Here is a 19,208-nt window from a genome sequence, read left to right as displayed (position 1 = left end):
GAATTTAGCAATTTTTGCCACTTGTATGAACTTCTCTTTAGGATAACCCAATTTTGGAGTTTTGTAAAGTGTTGTATATTTCCAGAGCAAGCAACAGAGTTGCTGAAATAGGTAGTTGCTGAGGAAAAACAACTTAGACTAAATTGACAAGCAATTTACTTGGACAGAGGTCTTTGAAATGGTTTATGTGCTAGCTATCAGGTCTGGTTTGGCTTTATTTTCCTGGAAAATGATGGTATTTTCAGATTGCCAAGTTTTACTAGTAAATGTGCTGCCAGAGCTTGGGAAAAATAAGTCAAGGACTCTTAAAATTACATAGCGTTGAGTGAAAAGCCAGAGCGTTTTTGTGTACCAAAAATCCTCATCCTTTCAAATATAATTATATATATATATATATATGATGTTATAAAATGACCTATATTTAATTTCCTTTCAGATTGTTTAAAATGCCATAGATGTATAAGGAGGAGTAACAAAGTGGCAGACATTCTTCACAGTGTACTGGCACACTCTGTTTAGAATATTCATTGCCTCATTATTTTTGGGAGATGTGATTTCACTGTACCATTTTCAGGGAAAAGATAATTTCTAATATTGGCAAATTCATCCTAGCTGTAAACAAAGTAGTATATTTTGCTTCTTGTCTTCCACAAGATGAGGAGAGCTGACTTAACAGATTTTTGATTTTACACCATCTGGAGGTTTGTATTTGGTTTATGAAATGATGTCACATGCTTAGCACCAAAGAGATACTATGTAGCTAAAGGTTGCATGCAGTTCGAGCTGAGGTAGTTTTATTTCACATTATGAGAAATGTGAAAGTCTGGGTTCATGATTACTGGAGACAGAAAGGAGAATGTAGGGAAGCAGAAAATGACTGACATAACTAATGTTCTTGTAAACCCCCACATTGCATTCCTGTGAATAGAAAATAAATCTGTACACCTAAGACCACACACAGTATGAGTTGCCTACTCACTCTCCCAGGCTGGCACTGGGTCAAATTTCTGGTTTTCTGAAAACTTGAGTAGAGCACTGATTTCAGAATGGCTCCTCACTGTGTGCGCTAGTTTGGGAGAAGATAAACCTATTCTATCAAAATACCTGGGCTTCATTGTCTAGGTGTGGCCTTTTTGGGTTGGTGTTCTGCTGTATCAGTTTCAAGACATCTGACCACTGGTTGATGGTGAGTAGGAAAGTATAGTTGTACTTGGTAGATTTTTTTTTTTTTTCTTCCCAACACTGGTGTCAGGACAGAATCTAATTTTAGCTCCACAACAAGTAGCTTCTGGGAAGACAGACTGGAGATAGTGCTGTACCCTGTACTTGCAAGAAGAAAAGAATGACACAGAAAACCATGCTGTGAGCAGAATATTCTCCTTTTCTGATGTTACAATCATGGAATCATTTGGGTTGGAAAAGACCTCTATGATTAGGAAGCCCAGCCATAAGAGGTTTTAATTTGAGCTCTCACATGGACTTGGCTTTTGGTAGTTTTTGGCTGGGAGAGAGTTGATTTTTTTTTTTTTTTTCAACTCTCAACAAAAAATATTCAACAAATATTTTTTGAAAGAGGGGAAAAGAGGGAGCATCAAATAGGATACAGTCTTAAAAACAACAGCAAAAAAGGTAGGAAAATGTATGGTTTACAAAAGATTTGTCTGAATCTCTGTGATCCAGATTGAAACATGAAATGCTGTGTCAGCAACCCAGGTCAGTAGCCTCTCATCATATCTGAGAAACATTTCTGTTTCACCAGGAGGGGGAAATGCCTTTAGGAAGGAATTTTCTCCTAATTCTTTGGAAGTCAAACTCCAACTGGAACAGAAGACTGAGCATTTTCTGATCTGTGGTTCATTTGAAAGGGCTGGGAAATAAGACAATCTTCCAAGTGTGACATTGCATTTTTCTGTGGCTTGGAGATGACATCATGGTGAACAGTGTTTCTGCAGCAGTCAGAAGCTCTAAGCTGACAGAGAGAGGAGTGGGAGCAGGAAATGCTAGGACTGGAGTGGAGGATCTGCCACCTCAGGCTGTGGTTGCTCTCTCATACTCTTTCCTTCCCAGCACTTGCACTGTTCCTGTTTGAAGCAGGGTTTCTGGGATTGAGAGTCTTTGTTTCAGCTCTTTTAGAACATTTTCCTTGGTGCAACCAAAGGTGTGAATGCAGTTTTAAGTTTTATTTGAAGCTATTAAGGCTTCAAATTAATTTAATTAATGAATTATTAAATGAAAACTGTCATTGCTTTATAGTAACAACAATCTCTTGTGAAAATTGTGTTTCCAGGCAGGATTTTACCTCTTACATCTGCATGTATGCAAATCTTAAGTGTGAGCAACTCCTTATGGAAGAGTTCAATTCACCTTAATGACACGAGTATTTATTCATTTTAATTCATTCAGAATTAAAAAATAAATAAATATCATTGACCTGAAAGAACTGATCAGAGGTGTAAACTACTTACATAAATGTGTGTGCAGTAATCTATTTATGGTGTAAATGTGAAAAAAGTCCATTTCTGCATTTAGCTTTGGTCCAGACAACACTGAAGCACTAGGTGTCTGATCCTCTGTGGCACAACCCATGTGCTAACGTAAAGGCTTTTGTATGGCTGGCCAGAAAGCTAACCAGGTAAAGAAAAGATGGAGATTGTGGAGTCCAGTATACATTTCTGTTTGGTAATAAGGAAAACCACCAAGAACCGTCTCTCCTCCCTCAGGGTTAAATTCACTTCTGTTTAGGGAATAGAAATAACTTCTGTCATGTTACGAGCTGGCTAGTGGTGAAAGGAAATGCAGGAAGGTCCAGTCATGTGCTGTTTAATTACAGCTGTGTAAGGCAGAATCAGGCCCAAGGAATTTCCCAGTTGACTGGCGGCTAGCAAACGTGACGCCCATCTACAAGAAGGGCCAGAGGGCAGACCTGGGAAACTATAGGCCTGTCAGTTTGACCTCAGTACCAGGGAAGCTCATGGAGCAGATCCTCTTGAGAGTCATCACGCAGCACTTGCAGGGCAAGCATGTGATCAGGCCCAGTCAGCATGGGTTTATGAAAGGCAGGTCCTGCTTGATGAACCTGATCTCCTTCTATGACAAAGTGACGCGCTGGGTGGATGAGGGAAAGGCTGTGGATATGGTCTACCTTAACTTCAGCAAGGCTTTTGACACCGTTTCCCACAGCATTCTCCTCAAGAAACTGGCTGCTCTTGGCTTGGACTGGCGCACGCTTCGTTGGGTTAGAAACTGGCTGGATAGCTGGGCCCAAAGAGTCGTGGTGAATGGAGTCAAGTCCAGTTGGAGGCCAGTCACTAGTGGTGTTCCCCAGGGCTTGGTGCTGGGGCCGGTCCTCTTTAATATCTTCATCGATGATCTGGACGAGGGCATTGAGTGCACCCTCAGTAAGTTCGCAGATGACACCAAGCTATGCACGTGTGTTGATCTGCTTGAGGGTAGGAAGGCTCTGCAGGAGGATCTGGATAGGCTTCACTGATGGGCTGAGGTCAACTGCATGAAGTTCAACAAGGCCAAGTGCTGGGTCCTGCACCTGGGGCGCAATAACCCCAAGAAGAGCTACAGGCTGGGAGATGAGTGGTTGGAGAGCTGCCAGGCAGAGAAGGACCTGGGAGTGATGGTTGATAGTTGGCTGAATATGAGCCAGCAGTGTGCTCAGGTGGCCAAAAAGGCCAACAGCATCCTGGCTTCTATCAGGAACAGTGTGACCAGCAGGGCTAGGGAGGTGATCGCCCCCCTGTACTCGGCTCTGGTGAGGCCGCACCTCAAGTACTGTGTTCAGTTTTGGGCCCCTCACTACAAGAAGGACATGGAGGTGCTTGAGCAGGTCCAGAGAAGGGTGACGAAGCTGGTGAGGGGCCTGGAGAACAAGTCCTACGAGGAGCGGCTGAGGGAGCTGGGCTTGTTCAGCCTGGAGAAAAGGAGGCTCAGGGGCGACCTTATTGCTCTCTACAGATACCTTAAAGGAGGCTGTAGCGAGGTGGGGGTTGATCTATTCTCCCACGTGCCTGGTGACAGGACGAGGGGGAATGGGCTAAAGTTGCGCCAGGGGAGTTTTAGGTTAGATGTTAGGAAGAACTTCTTTACCGAAAGGGTTGTTAGACATTGGAACAGGCTGCCCAGGGAAGTGGTGGAGTCACCATCCCTGGAAGTCTTTAAAAGACGTTTAGATGTAGAGCTTAGGGATATGGTTTAGTGGGGACTGTTAGTGTTAGGTCAGAGGTTGGACTCGATGATCTTGAGGTCTCTTCCAGCCTAGAAATTCTGTGATTCTGTGAATTGGAGTGGATGGGGCTCTGCTCCCCTTTCCCATAATCAGGTTTTTGACATGGGCTTCCCAAAAAACAGAACAATCTGTTTTTTTATCCTCTCACCCCTCCTTATGGGGCTCCCATGTTTTGATGGCTAAAATCCCGATTTCTGAGTTTAATTTTGTGAGCAGTTGTGACAGGATGTGTTGTGAATAAATGTGTGAAGAGCACCAAGAAGTGTCTGCTAAGCCCTCAGGGTGGGGAATGGATGCACACAGAGGAAAAGGCTTTTGGCTTGGGAAGTGCCATTCAGCCACACAGAACAGAACTGTATCTTGCATGGGTTTAACCTACTGTGTTATCCCAGTCCCCAGGGAAACAGTGTCAGTGCTTTGTTTACCAGTGGTTCTGATCACCTTCAACAACCTTTAATTTAAAATATAAAACAGATGCTTAGTGGCAGTTGGCAAATGAAACCTGCAGTTTTTCCTCCTATTTTGGAGCTCCTGCTTCAATGCTATACTGAGCTTCTGATCTGCAACTTAAAGGTGCAAGTGAGTTTTTTGTGATTTTACTTAAAGGATTGCTTAAAGACATGCAGCAAATAAGTGATTAAATTAAAAAAAAAAAAAAAAAAAGTGATGAGTTTCAGATGAGGTCTTTCACTGTTAGCTGCTGTAACCATTTTTCATAGTCAAAGAATTATGTTTGAATCTAATACTGCACGCTGCTTACTAACTGCAAGACCCTATTATAAAAATAAACTAAATACAGTAGAGAATATATATATATAGAAAAAAAAAATATATATAATATATATATATATATATATAAAAGCAATGAGCCATTTTAAGAGCAGGAAGAACATGCATTTCGAGATCCAACAGGTCATCTAAATTAGTCCCAAACCACGTTTTAAAGTGGCATTGCAAAGACTTCTGCTCAGAATAAATTTAGCATTACAAAACTCAGAATATAAATAAAAATAAATCAGATATCTGTTGATTATTTTGTACGTAAACATATTCTGTTCATAGAATCATAGAAGGTTGGAAAAGGCCCCCCAAGATCATCTTGTTAAATCATCCTACTACCAATGTCAACCACTAAACCATGTCCCTTAGCACCAGTTCCAAACTTTCCTTAAACACCCCCAGGGATGGTGATGCCACTACCTCTGTGGGCAGCCCATTCCAACGCCTGACTACTCCTTCTGAGAAGAAATTTCTCCTAATTTCCAAACTGAACCTCTCCTGGCTCCCCTGAGGTATCTTGATTAACTAGAAAAAATAGTGCTTACTGTATGTGACTTGAACAGTTCTAACTGTACAACCTAAAGATGAAAAACTAACATCTATATCCTTTTGGCTACTTCCATCTAGCTTTTTACTATGAATAAACTTTGTGAATTTTTAGGTAATGTAAATTTTAAAGCCTAATTCTTTATTTTCTGACATCTGTATGTTTGAAATTTGGATTAGTGAATCTAAGATTTCTCACTTGCCTGACTTCCTGCAGCTCTGGCTAGATGGTGAATTATTTTAGACTGCCACATCATATATTTTCAGTCCAGACTTGTCTTCTCAATAGTGTACCTAGCAGCCAGAACAAGCCTGTATGAATCCACTTAATGTGAACACCTCCTGGTATCAGTGCTGTAGATGAAAACAGTATTAGCCAAATGGCCACTATTCAAGAACTGTCTTTTGTGATGAGAAATGATTGCACTGTTTTTATCTTACTTCTCTACTTTTCATAAAATGATGGTGCTGTGGTAAAGGCTTGTAAACCTTGCTAATGTTCTCCATTCCCATGCTGCCCTCCAGTGCTTTCTGTGCTGCATAGTGGCTTTCTTGCTCTGGGTGGAGCCAAAGTGCAAATACGGAAGTAGGTCTCTAGCAGTATTTTTAGTATCCTCTCCTGGACTGGAAGTTTCAATGTGTTAACCAGTCTTCTGGAAAACTGAAATACTTCACTAAGAATAAAGTCTCTGTAACCTAGCCTTGAATTTGGGAGTTAGAGGCTGCACAAGGAATGCAAAATGGAATCCAGAGTGCTTAATGCTACGAATGGATTTGTTTTGTTGTTCTGTTTAAATCTGTCAGATTGCATATGCAATTATTTGCTAAATTATCCTAACCTTACTGGGTATACCGTATTTTCTTGAATTAATTATTTTATTTACAAAACAGTTTTCAATAACGAGGATCACATAACAAAAACAACAACAACAATAAAACCTCTCTTGGTCTTTCAAAACTTCTTACATAATGATTTCTTTTTCTCCTCCAAAGTTTCCCCATCCAGTGTTCTACAGTGTGTTGTCTGAAAAAGTATGTGCAAGCAGGTATGATCTAGTTGAAGTGCTCATTGAAGGGACCAATGCATGTAAGGTGCAACTCTTATGGTACCAATTGTTAAACCTAAACATACTCTTTAGGTGTAATGAATAGAGATGTCTACTTTTTCATTACAAAAATGCCTTTTATATCAAAAGTATTAATAGTAGAATTTAGGTGGTAGGTAATTCTTGGCATTAGTGAATTTAGCTTAAAATATGCTTCAATATCTTTGTTTAGCCTAAAATATGCTAGTGGCAGGGGAGGGGGAACACGATGACTTGAGAGATATTCCAATTCAGTTTAATTTTGGTTCTCTTTTGTTTACAATTCTACGTTATTTGTCAGTGTAATTTAGCTTGCCTTTGCACATACTTTCTAAAGAATTCTTTGAGTAATAATATTAGGTGTTCTTTCCATTTCAGTGAAATGTAGAGCTTCTCATTTTACTAATTACCAAGGTCAGTATAGATTACATGCGTCATATTTTGGATCCTCTATGTTCTACTGTCAGCTCAAGTCTGGATCTTTAGATTCTTGAATTAAGACAGTGTTAATCCCTATTCATTTTATTCTTCTCTACTATATAAAAAGCTGCACCATTTAAACTTACAAAATCTCATTTTCTAGCTCTGCTTTTCTGCTGCAGTTTCACCTTGTGGTTTTGCTTTCACTGCACTGTCACATCTTTTTAAGCATTCACGTATGTGCTTTACTAGCATGGAATTCCATTATGATATTTTAATTTAAGGAAACTGTGACAAAATCTCTGACTGAAACTTTCTTGAAACTTGACAGCTAATATTTGGACTAATGTGTTAGATGTTCTCAAAGATTGTATCAGTGAGCATCTTGACAGTGACCACTTCCTCTCCTCTTCACAGTGTGCAAAATAGCACATTTTTCCATTTGGGATTATAACTTACTCTATGATAACTACTCTAGGCACTGGTTACGTAGAAAGACAGTACTAAAAAGGCACAAGGGATTTGCATCTGTGAAGTAGGGTTGTTAAATTTACTTGAGAAAATTAAACTTTCCTGTCTTTGTTTTGGCACCTATTTGTCATTTCAATTCTTGTGCTCCTGGATCCTTATCCCTACTGCTTTGGCCCTGTCCTTTTCCAGTTCCTTGAACAGGTGTCCTGTCATTTAGATTTACCTACATTCCTTGCTTTTTTTCTTTGATAATTATGCTACTCTCCGTCTCCTCTTGTTTGTTGTGGAGGAGAGTCAACTATTTTTATTCCTTATTTCTAACGGCTTTTATGAGTGTCAAGGCTTTTTAATTGCTGTTAGCCGTAGAGCTGCTTACAGAAACAACTATATGGAAATAGTAGTCAGCATCAAGTGATCTATGGATTTTTTTCCAGACACCAGCAACTATTTGCCTGACCTCAATTTGAGAACTGTTGAAATTGCATTAAGAGAATGATAAAGTTGTGTCCCTGAGCATTTATATAGCAGGAAATGAGAAAACAAGGGATATTACATATACTATCTGGGCCATTAGAATGCTTGTTCAACTTGTGAGTTTTCTTTTTCTTTTGGAACTTTGTAGAGTTTCTAAAGGCAGATAGAAAGCAGTCATGTAATGCAGAAGAGTTAGGTGAGGTTCTCTGTTAAGACACTTCTGTGTATGAAAATCTTTGAAATATTCATTGTTATATGCAATAGAAAATTGTGCTTACTATAGAAAAGTACAATAAGATCCATTTATTAAGAGACTTATGAGAGATACTCTGGAGAAAAGTGGAAAGCCTTATCATTTACCATTTGCTGTATCTTTGTTAAATAGTTCTGTTTCTGATATATGTCCAAATCTGTGTACTGACTGTAGTATTGAGCCACCTCATGGCTTTAACAGTTAAACTGAAAACAAGATACAGAGCACTATTTTCAATGAATTATATATTTAATAGGTCATTTTTGTGTGTATGTGTGTGTGTGTCATATATACATATGTCAAGATCGGACTCTCTTAGTGTCATGCTTAAAACTTTGACTCTTCTACTTTATTCTGTTTATGCTTTGGTGCTAAAACTGCTTTATTTTTAATTACATTTTAACAACTAGAAGTGTCCCTTTGGTCCGAGATACAGGTGGAAAATCTACCTTAAAAAAAAAAAAAAGTTTCCTAGGTGACACAAAAAGTAAGTAAAATAAATAAAATATGTTGTTCATCCTTACTAACACCTAAATGCGTTTCATTTACTTACTGTAGGTTGATGCCTTGCGGTTACGATTGGAAGAAAAAGAAACGTTTCTCAATAAGAAAACAAAACAACTTCAAGACCTCACAGAAGAGAAGGGAACCCTAGCTGGAGAGATTCGAGATATGAAAGACATGTTGGAAGTAAAAGAAAGGAAAATTAATGTCCTTCAAAAAAAGGTAGGATCATTGATGAAAAGATATGTTGTAAAATTTCTGAGACACATATAAAGGAAATGCACTTCTTAGAGCACATTACCTTTAAAATATTAAAAAAAAGTGTGGAGTACGTCTGTAACAGTTAAGTAGTTCTGTAATATAAATGTGTTATCTTCCATGGGATTGTTTCTACAGTGTTATATTTTAATTGTATTACAAAAATATTACATTCTGCAGTTTTCACAGAATTCTTGGAGTTAAATGGAAGTCCTAACAATTCTGACAAAACCTACTCCTCACTGTGAGGGATTCTGTTATCCTTACTAACACCGAATACTATTCTTTCCAGATAATTCAAATAAAATGTGTGGGACTACTAAAAGATTAGTATACTGCATTTTTCTTTAAAGACATTTTGGTGGAGAGGGAGGGAAGGAAGTGGAAAAGGAAACTAAATTTAAGTAAATTTTCTGCTTTTCCTATGCATGATAAGCTATAGACATTGAGAATGGAGGCTCTCTCCAGTAATCCAAACTTTTCTTTATTAGCAATGATGATGATATACTATTCTACAATGTTACGGTGGTTTTCCTCCATGACTCACATAAGGTTCACATTCTTTATCCATACTTTTGTCTGTTTGGCTAAATACATGAGTTTAATAAAGCCAAGTCCTTATTTTTCAGAAACAGAGAAGGTCTTAGGTACCCATCCAATTTAATCTTGTTCTGGAATCTCCTTCTGAATATTTGCATTTTTAGCAATGCTGATGATATGAAAAATAGCAAATATTAAGCCTTTTTTTTGTTGTGCTGAATGCTGTTTAATTTTGGACATCACTTCAGAATTTTGCAGAAAATAATGCATCTTTTCTAATGGTTTGTGTTTTTTAATCAAACCAAGAATTTACAATTGGTCTTGTATTTAGATCAGGAGGAGGGATTTGGATTCAGTGATAAAAATTGTGTGATGAATAATAATCTATCACAGAGCTGTAGTCATTGTCTGCCATGGCTAGTAATATGCAACATGGTGCTTTTTTCTGTTTTTAACACATCATGGCTATTTTATTATGGCTTGCAAATGGTCTTGTTGCTTTTGCATCTGACTTCGTAATGAAAATAATCACTCTCAAATTATGCTATCTCTGCTCACTAAACGCTGGATTAAACACATTATGACCTAGTGAGCTCTGGTCTACCACGTGATAAATCCTGCTAATAACTAAGTGCAAAATGACAGCACTAAATTATTCTTTAAGATTGGGATTGGCATCTGAATATTTCAGAGGTTTTTATCCTGGTAAATATGCTTCATCAGGGAGCTGTGGAAGTTCAATTTTATTTTATTTGCTATTGGCTAAATAGTGCATATGCTTGTAGAAGAATGAATCATTGATTACAAAAAAAAAGTTAATTTGCATACTTTGACATTATTTATCATGTTGTACTTACATGTAAATTTGTTTCTCTGCAATACTTTGAATAACATTATCACAATATATAGGTGTTAGCATACCCCAAAATAATATTATCAGGTCATTATTACACCATTTAATTTCAATATGAAAATAATACCTTATTGGAAAAAATATTTTATGTCACATTTTCAGCTTTGGGCCATTATTTTGCTTGTGCGTTATTTCCAATATGTTAGGGGATAAATTCACTTGCAAGTGATTTAAGTAGAGAAAAAATTGATATAAACATTGCCCTGCTCTAGTCACTCTTGTTTACAGTTCCATACTCTATATTTTTTTTTTTTAATTTAAAGCATGTTTTCATTGTTTATTTTTCATGTGTCTAGTGTACAAACACAAAATAGTAAATTCTGTATGTCACCAGTGCAAATCAGGCTTTGAAATAAAGCTGAAAAAAAGTAAAAATCTATTTGCTTAGCTATTCAATCCCATTTTGGCAATGCTTATCAAGAGCACGATTTCTCGTGGTTATCCTTCTTGAGCATTCCACCATTCTTGGCAGTAGGTACAACTTCATCCCAGCACTATAATGCTTGCATATAGAAGGGAAATATTCTATAGTTTCTCTCTCTCTAGTGTTTTCAAGTGTTCTAGTTTCTAGTGTTCTCTCTAGTGTGTCAAGGCATTAGTGCCTTGATATTAAAGAATGCTAGATGTGTTCACGCTCACTATGTGAACTAATGCAACGCAGGGCATTCATATTTCATAGTCTTTATGTTCTATCAAAGGCTAAAGGAGCACAGCTCCTTTTTGGCCATAGATTGTTCATTTAGTTGTGTTATTTCAAAAATATGTTGGAGTGTGTACAGTAGTAAGTCCTGGTGCTATAGTATTCTTTTGTAATATTTTTGAGCGGTCATTTTGCACAGATACTCAAGTAGTCTAGTAGTGGATGCTGCGTTTTAAGAATAAGGTTCTCTGATGTCCTCTGAGGTCCTCTTCTCTTCCCAGTCTTGACAGCTTACCTTTCTAATGACAACCATATATGAGTATATTTTGTTGGAAAAATATATACTATCTATGGATTGCAGTCACTTTATCTTTTACATGAATCTCAATAAGAATCCTTTGTGTCTTGCTGGATTGCTTGTGTCTCTTCCATTTCTCCAATTTTTGCTCATCTTCTGACCTTTTGGCCACGTCTTCCATTACTGTTTTCACATGAAATGATGGCAGCCAGACATTTGTGTGTGGAACATTTAGTAATTAATCTGTCCTCATATGCAAATTGCAGTTGGTGGAAAGCGATGTGGACCGTCCTATACTAGGAGCTGAAACAGTTGGGCCCTCTAGTGGATTGTAATTTCTTTACATACCTTCCAATAGGTCATTGCACCAGTCGATACATTAGTCTTACGAAAGCCCTTTTGAAAGTGAAAAGAATTGCTTCTAGTTTTTAGGTTCCTCCTGGGCATTAGATTCTTCATTCTTTAATATTATAATATGTCTCCATTTGTTTTTTTCTATGCAGGGCCAAATTTTATCTGTGTATTTTTACTTTTGTTTTAAGAACATGTGAATAACCAGTTATTTTGCTGCCTTCATTTGTTGATGCAGGATAGATGGCTACATTTCTCTTCACTCAGCCTGAAGTGTTTCACTCAGCCTAAAATAATATTTATTTTAATGGTTGTATTGAAGTAATTGAGGAAGGAAGAATTTGTATATATATATTTGTGTATATATATATATATATATTTGTATATAAATTATTTATGTCAGTAATAACCTGAAACTGAGTAGAAAGAAATATGTAACTTAAAAAGATGCATTGTTTCATTCTATATTTTTTCTCTTGTATACATTACTGTTATCTGACATGGTGAAAAATACAAAAGAGACCAAATCAAAACTAGGAAAGCTTACCTGAAAGATGGTATTGTTTCTTCTTCTTTTTGGATAGCTGTTTTACTTACAGGATAGGATACCTTCTGAGGAAGGCTCCCTAACTAAGATGTGAAGGAAACAAAAGCATTGGCAAGAAACCAGCCCTTATGAGTCCTATAGGATAGCATGGGAGCATACATAAGGCAACTTGTTGCAGGAAAGAGTAATGGGCGAGCTAATTATGCATTGTCCTTCCATGCAGTGATTTTGGTGTATTTTTTAACCAAATTAAAAAAAAAAAAAAAACAAACACCACTGTGTTTAGTATAATTTGTAGGCTTAAAGGAGGCCCAACCCTGGAACAGCAAGCATTTAGAGGATTTGGATCAAGGTAGATTGGCATAGAGTAATAATAAACCTATGTCAATGTCAGAGGTGCAATATTACTTAATATTTCTTTCTTTTAGAATCTTTGGCACCACTGTTTCATTTTAGTGCCAGTAAAGTTGGGTATGCTGTTTTAATAGCCTTGTTTAACCTGGCAAAGCTAGTCTTACACCTCATATCTGTCAGTTTAGCATGCAGAGGGGCAGACCTCAGAATTCTTTATGTATTTCTTACCAGAACGTACAAGTTCTATGAATACGGCTGAGGTGTAGATTGAGGGGCAAAAGTGCTGAACTGGATGCCAATTCTTTCATACCCATTTTTGCTCCCAAATTTTCTCTTTCATACAGTGACTATAACTGGTGTGTTTTGTCCTCTAGGAATTTGGAGATATTTAAATACGTGTGTGCACACAGACGTTTATTTGTGTTGAAAACAGTAGCTGTTGAGACAAGAACAGAATGGAGGATGTAGAGCTGGATCACATTAGGACAACACCTTGTGGAAATTCTTTTGTGGGGGTTATTACAAAAGCGCACCATGTAAAGGGGTCCAATATAATATTCTAATTTGAATTGCAACACAACTTTTTGTGTAAAATGTTACAGTTTCCATCTTAATAGTTTAAGCTTTGTGATTGATGAAGTGCTACATGACTGAGGGCCCTAATCTACCAACTAATTAGCATTTGTAGGAAATGTCATGAAGTCTTAGCTCTAATGTAATAATTGGAATTTGTACTTGGAATGGCTGGACTGCGCACACTGTGATATTGTCCAGTTTGTGATACAATAAATTGTACAACACATTTTAATTTATGTCTTACTGTTAACTGTCTTCCAAAAATAGTAAATTTACATATTGTCAGTTTGGGAGTGTACTAATAGAAACAAATTATTTTTAATCTTGTATTTAGAAATTTGCATCAGTATTATCACTTGACACAGGAATTCTGGCTGAGAACACCACTTACATTGAAACTTTTAAAACCAGAATGGTCCAGGAGAGAGAGCAATTTCCTTCGTTTGCTCTTAGCATGTAGAAAGTACCTTGCTGACAGAAACAACATTTGACTTTTTCGTAGTTTAATCAGTTAATGTTCATCCAGGGTGTTGTTATTGATCCCAATGCATTCTCATAAAAATGGATATGCAGTGATTCTGTAACAGAATGTTACAGAATCACTGTACAGAGTGCAGCTTTGATCCCCTTAAACTTTGGAGGTGGTACACACTGAAGCTGGGTGAATAAATAATATTAAAAAAAAAACTCGAATCAAACCAGTGCATCTCTTTGGATGCTCGTCACCTGTATACTGAGTAACTGAGAACATCATTAAGATCAGAGACGGAGATCATTTTCATTTTCTTTAAACTGTCATTTCTTTTTAACACATTACACTTTTAAGGTCACTGCAAAAATGTGACCTAATAAAAGTTTGCTTAGTGAAGCTGAACCTGAATATTCATCTGGCCTAAAATGAGGACTATAATGAGTTTAGATAAGTTAGTGGACCTTGAAATCCATGATCATTATAAGGTTTTCCAGTCTGTGGTTGAATCTTTTGAAATTAATTTACTATTCACTAGTAAAGCTAGAAGCCTGGCATTTTTAGTTTTCCCCCGATGACTTGCTTTTTAAAATCTTCTCTTCGAAAGGAGAATAACTGGATTGTACCCTTCTGAATACTGAGCTCTTTGAAAGTAATCACCTTTGTAGGGAAAATCATTGATTTTCTCAAATGAAGTTCCATGAGATTATGAAATCTACAAGCTGTTTTATCTAATGCCAGTTCTGTAAATGGATTTTGAATATCAGAATCATTGTGTATATTGTAAATCATGGACTCTGAAGGAAGTGAAGAAATACTGACTGTATCTCCTCATAGAGATCTGCTCATACTAACCATGTCTAAGCATGTCTCTTCTTTATTAATGACAGCTGTAAAATTCATGAAATGGCTGAAAATATTTGGTACCAGATGTCTGGAAGAATTCAGAAGAGTCGCTAGATTTCAATAGCAGTAGCAGAAACTACAAAAACGTTTTACAGTTTACAGAAATTATTCCCAAAACAAAGGGGAAGCATCTATTCTTCAGGACGGCCTTCATTTACTTGTCAGAAAATATTAGAAGAAGCAAGGTGTATGCAGTTTTCCAATAAACAGAGCCAAACTGCAGTTGGTCAAGCTAATACAGCTCATGTAACAATAATACACATTTCTGAAGAGGTAACAAAGGAGCTGGTTTGTTTGCATGTTTGAAAATCCTAACTGTATTTTAAAATCCCCAAAGTTAAATGTAACTGTTTGGCTACCTTTGTATGCCATCTGTGGAAAACTGAACTTTTTTTTCTGTTTCGTTACACTTCCACTAAAAAAGTACTAATTATTAATTGAAAAAAAAAATAGGCCACAAAGAGAGAAAATCCTTTTCTCTACAAAAGCAAAACTGCAAGAATTTTCCTGGATGAGCAAAACTCATGCTGTTTCTGAATTTACCACTGACAAAGTGACCTTTCTTAAAACAATTTTAACATGAGTTCTCGAGTTGAAGGATTGGGTTTGAGTGTTAAGATATTTATGTTTGCCAGAATCTGGCTTGTGGGATTCACAGAAATAATGTTAGAAGTGATATTAAGTTTAATGTTCTACTCCTTCATCCAATAGGATCCAGTATACAAATTTAATTCCTGCTAGATGCATATTATCTATTTTACAGTGTTTCTTAGCTTTCTAATCTGCATATTTAATAAACACTGTTTCATCATCCACCCTTCTAATGAAATGAATACTAAATCAGTAATGGATATACTAAAATAAAATACTAAATCAATAACTGGACTCAATGCACTTTTCATTTACCCAAGGCAGACAGGGTCTCACTGAAAGCTTATCTCTGACAATAGTTTTCATTAGGTTTTCCACTTGTTAATTAGTTTTATTTTACCATTGTTTCATCTTGACTACATTTTCTCAGTTGATTTGCGAGAATATCTTATGCAAGCCTATCAAAGGTCCCATAAAAGCCAGGCATCACATACACATCATCTTGTATGTCTGCAAGGTCTGATACTATGTTAGTGATAGAAATTTGAGTAATTTGATAATTAATCGAATATATTACATCTTGATAAATGTGTGCATAGCAATGTTCATCCTTCTAGTGTTTATTTGTTTTCTTCTGTGGTGCTGTATCTTTTCCTTCATAAAAGTAATTTTACGTTATTTCTAGTATTTTTCTAAAAAGTGAAATTAAGCTAGCTAGTCTGTATTTCTCAGAAGGCTCCTGAGAAATTTTGAATGAACTCTTAGTTAAATGTATCACTTCTTAAAATGTTAATAAAAATAAAATAAATTCCTCCTCCTTTTCTTAACAATCTTTAAATCATAGAATGTTCTTACACATCCTTGATTTCCATCTTCAAATTTTAACCATCTTTTTCAATGAATGAACATTAAAACTCCCTTTCATTTTTTTTTTTTTCTGTTCTGTATTCAACAAAATGTCACCAACAGATTACAGAACACTTGCTGCAGCATTTATATCCTGCCACATTCCATTCAATGATAGATGTCTGATTGGATCAAATTTTCTTATACTTGTCTGGTTATTATCAAGCAGGGAGAAGGAATCTTATTCAAGTCCAGTATGTAAAACAATGGTAATCTCAGCTCTAAATTAATGTAGAACCATTCTTGTTATGAAAACAACATAGCCATCTCACAGGAGTTCAGCAGCATCCCAGCTCACTCGAACGATTTCATTTCTACCAAGGTAAATGATTCCTTTAGGCAAATCAAGAATACATAAAAGTCTTAAGCGCTTTGAAGTGATGCTTTTTTGTATACTTACATTTGTGCAATTTTTAGCACAGTGCTATAACACCATAGCTACATATATTGCTAATTAGTGCATTGGATTTCTAAGTGTAGTTATATAAACAAAAAGGCATCTTGTGTAAGAGATCTAAAATATGATGAAATACAGTATGTAAATGAAAGATCAAGAAGTCACATTTTGGCAAGAAGTAAATGTTCATGTGAAGATCACATGCATTTAGAATTTTGAAGATGAACCCTTAAGAATAAATAACAGAAGGTATTCCTTCTGTTCTGATCAAGCTATGCTGTGTGACTTTGAGAGCGTTCTTCACACGTTCGTATGAATGGCATTGAATGGTTCAAGACTCGGATTATATGTAACATATGGAAATGCTCTCAAAAGCAGTATGGCATTTGCAAAGTAGAGCTGAGATTAATGAGATACTTACATAAGGGTTTCATACAGCTAGTGTGACACCAGTGCTATTGGTGAGGAAGGAAGCTGCCATTGGGCTCTGAAATGTCAATACTAATTAACAAAGTTATCTTTAAATAAGATTGTAAGTTTGTTCATGCTGAGAAAGCCAGTAGCTTGCATGCTGGGAATTTTAAACTGACTGAAGAGTAATATTTGCTTTTCAGTTGAGTTGTAGGAAATTTCTTTTGAAGTGTGAAAGAGCTAATTTCCATCTAGTGTGACTGGACATGAAGAAAGCAGAAGTTGTCATATTTGGAAGTTGCAGAAGAACTCAAAGGAATTATTTAGGAAAAGGTTGCCAATTTATATATGTTAAAATGAATAAGAAAGAATCAGACTTCATTAAGAGAAGAAATATTTTTGTCTGTGAAATAGCTTGCCAAGAAATATAATAGAAGTCTACTGATTGGAATTAAAAAAGAAAAAAAAAAAAAAACTGAGAAAAATTTACATTAGACAGAGATCCCACTGTTTTCTAACATGTTTGGGTGCCATGCTGTCTGCTGAGGGTGAATCCTACTTTCAGTGAAGTCAGGGTTTTGTTGTTGGCCTCAGATTTTTAATCTATGCCTCTCCAAAAGGCCACCAGTTCCCAGCTTCCCCTTCAAATCATGAAATAACCAGTTTTCACAACTGTTTGTTAGATTAAATTTACAACAGAAAAGACAAAGATCCTAAAAGCTAATAAGGTCACTATTAAGACTGAGATGAATTATATAATTTCTTAAATTATACAATTTCTAATAATTTCTTAAAAAGAGCTTTTTTTTTTGTTTGTTTGTTTGTTTGTTTCCTGGAGAAACTTTATCTTGCAATTTTCACCTGAAGTATCTAAGTATCTTTAGGCATTTATTGGATGACAGTTTTAACAAAATAGAAATTGAAAAATCAGTGGTAAATATTACATCTTTAAGAAAAAATTAAATGAGGTGTTTTAAATGCTGGTTTATTTTTATTTTATTTTATTTTATTTTTATTTTTTTTGGGGGGTGCAAATTGGTATGGGGCAAATCCTGTGGTGAATTTAATATGGTAAGGACCTGTGTCTAATTAATAAGAAAATATTTAAGGCTCCACCTGATTGTCCTGATCCTTAGCAGTTATTGATTCTAATACTATATGGTGATTTAAAATGAATGTTATACGAAACACTAAAAATAAATTCAGTTCCTGAACAAGGTGAAGTCTTTTGAGACTGTTTAATTTATTTATTATTTAAATTCCCTTAGCAAAGCAATTGACACTTGCTCCTAATGGATGATGTCTTCATTGTTTTTACTGTATTCTGTATCTCTGTGTGAGTTTTTTTTAAAAAAAAAAAAAAAAGAAAAAAGGTGCTGAGATTCTAGGGATATACACTGTCTCATGAATTGCTGTAGGAGCTAAATGGAAATACTTGTTTCTTAAAATGCAGGAAGTAAAATAAGCGTTATGTGTAAGACTTAACCATTGATTAGTTTTATATCTTCCTTTGGTCTTGAGTGTGTCTCGATTTTTAAAAGTAGTTATGTTCTGTAGGGGCCTGGAAGAAAACAAAACAAAAAACAAACAAAAAAAAAACCTTCTTAAGTACATTCTCCTCTTCCTTTTTAAAAACCCTTGTTTTTTTGAACATGCAAAGATAGACGTACCAACAACCAGTGTCTTTTCTGTTGTGAGGTGTATTCCCAGTGCAGTCAGGACTTTTTCTAGATTCTTATCAGCTGACTGAGGAGTGCTAACTCCATGGTTAGGAAGCATGCTCCTCTCTGGGCCTCCTGGTCTGCAGCACTCTATTCAGTTCTTCAGAAAGAAAACAGAGTAGTTTTAGTGCGTAGAAAATTTGGGTCAGTTCCTTCCTTTCCTTGTAACCTGGTTCCCTTGCTATTTTATTGTGGTAAGAGAGTGAACTGTGCAATAAGCCAGCAAACACCCTTGGGATAATGTAGACCAGTTGTCTTTCCACCCTGAGTGTGTATTCACACGATTCATGGCTTCTGGAGCTGCGTCGTTGCATGGCAGCCTGTTTCCTAGCTATCTCGATGTGATAGATTCAGCTGGGTTTTATACCTGCAAGCTGTTTACCTTGAGAATCTTTGACAATTTTCATAGAATCACAGAATGGCCTGGGTTGGAAGGGACCTTAAAGATCATCTAGTTCCACCCCCCCTGCCATAGGCAGGGACATCACCCACTAGATCAGGTTGCCCAGGGCCTCATACAACCTGGCCTTGAACACCTCCAGGGATGGGGCATTCACAAC

At 36.4% G+C, this 19,208-nt stretch overlaps 1 protein-coding gene across 1 annotated transcript in view; it reads left to right on the top strand.

Annotated features, from left to right (window-relative positions):
• ERC2 (ELKS/RAB6-interacting/CAST family member 2) overlaps positions 1-19,208 on the top strand; it is a gene marked incomplete at its 3' end in the record, with an annotated part of 410,931 nt that overhangs the window by 164,163 nt on the left and 227,560 nt on the right. Inside the window, exon 8 of the mRNA XM_082768536.1 lies at positions 8,825-8,992. Coding sequence (XP_082624662.1) covers positions 8,825-8,992 — 168 coding nt within the window. The remainder of the gene's footprint in view (positions 1-8,824; positions 8,993-19,208) is intronic.

The sequence above is a fragment of the Aythya marila genome (assembly GCF_965140915.1).
Source record: "Aythya marila genome assembly, chromosome: 10".
NCBI lineage: Eukaryota > Metazoa > Chordata > Aves > Anseriformes > Anatidae > Aythya > Aythya marila.
This window is presented reverse-complemented; position numbering and strand designations above follow the sequence as displayed.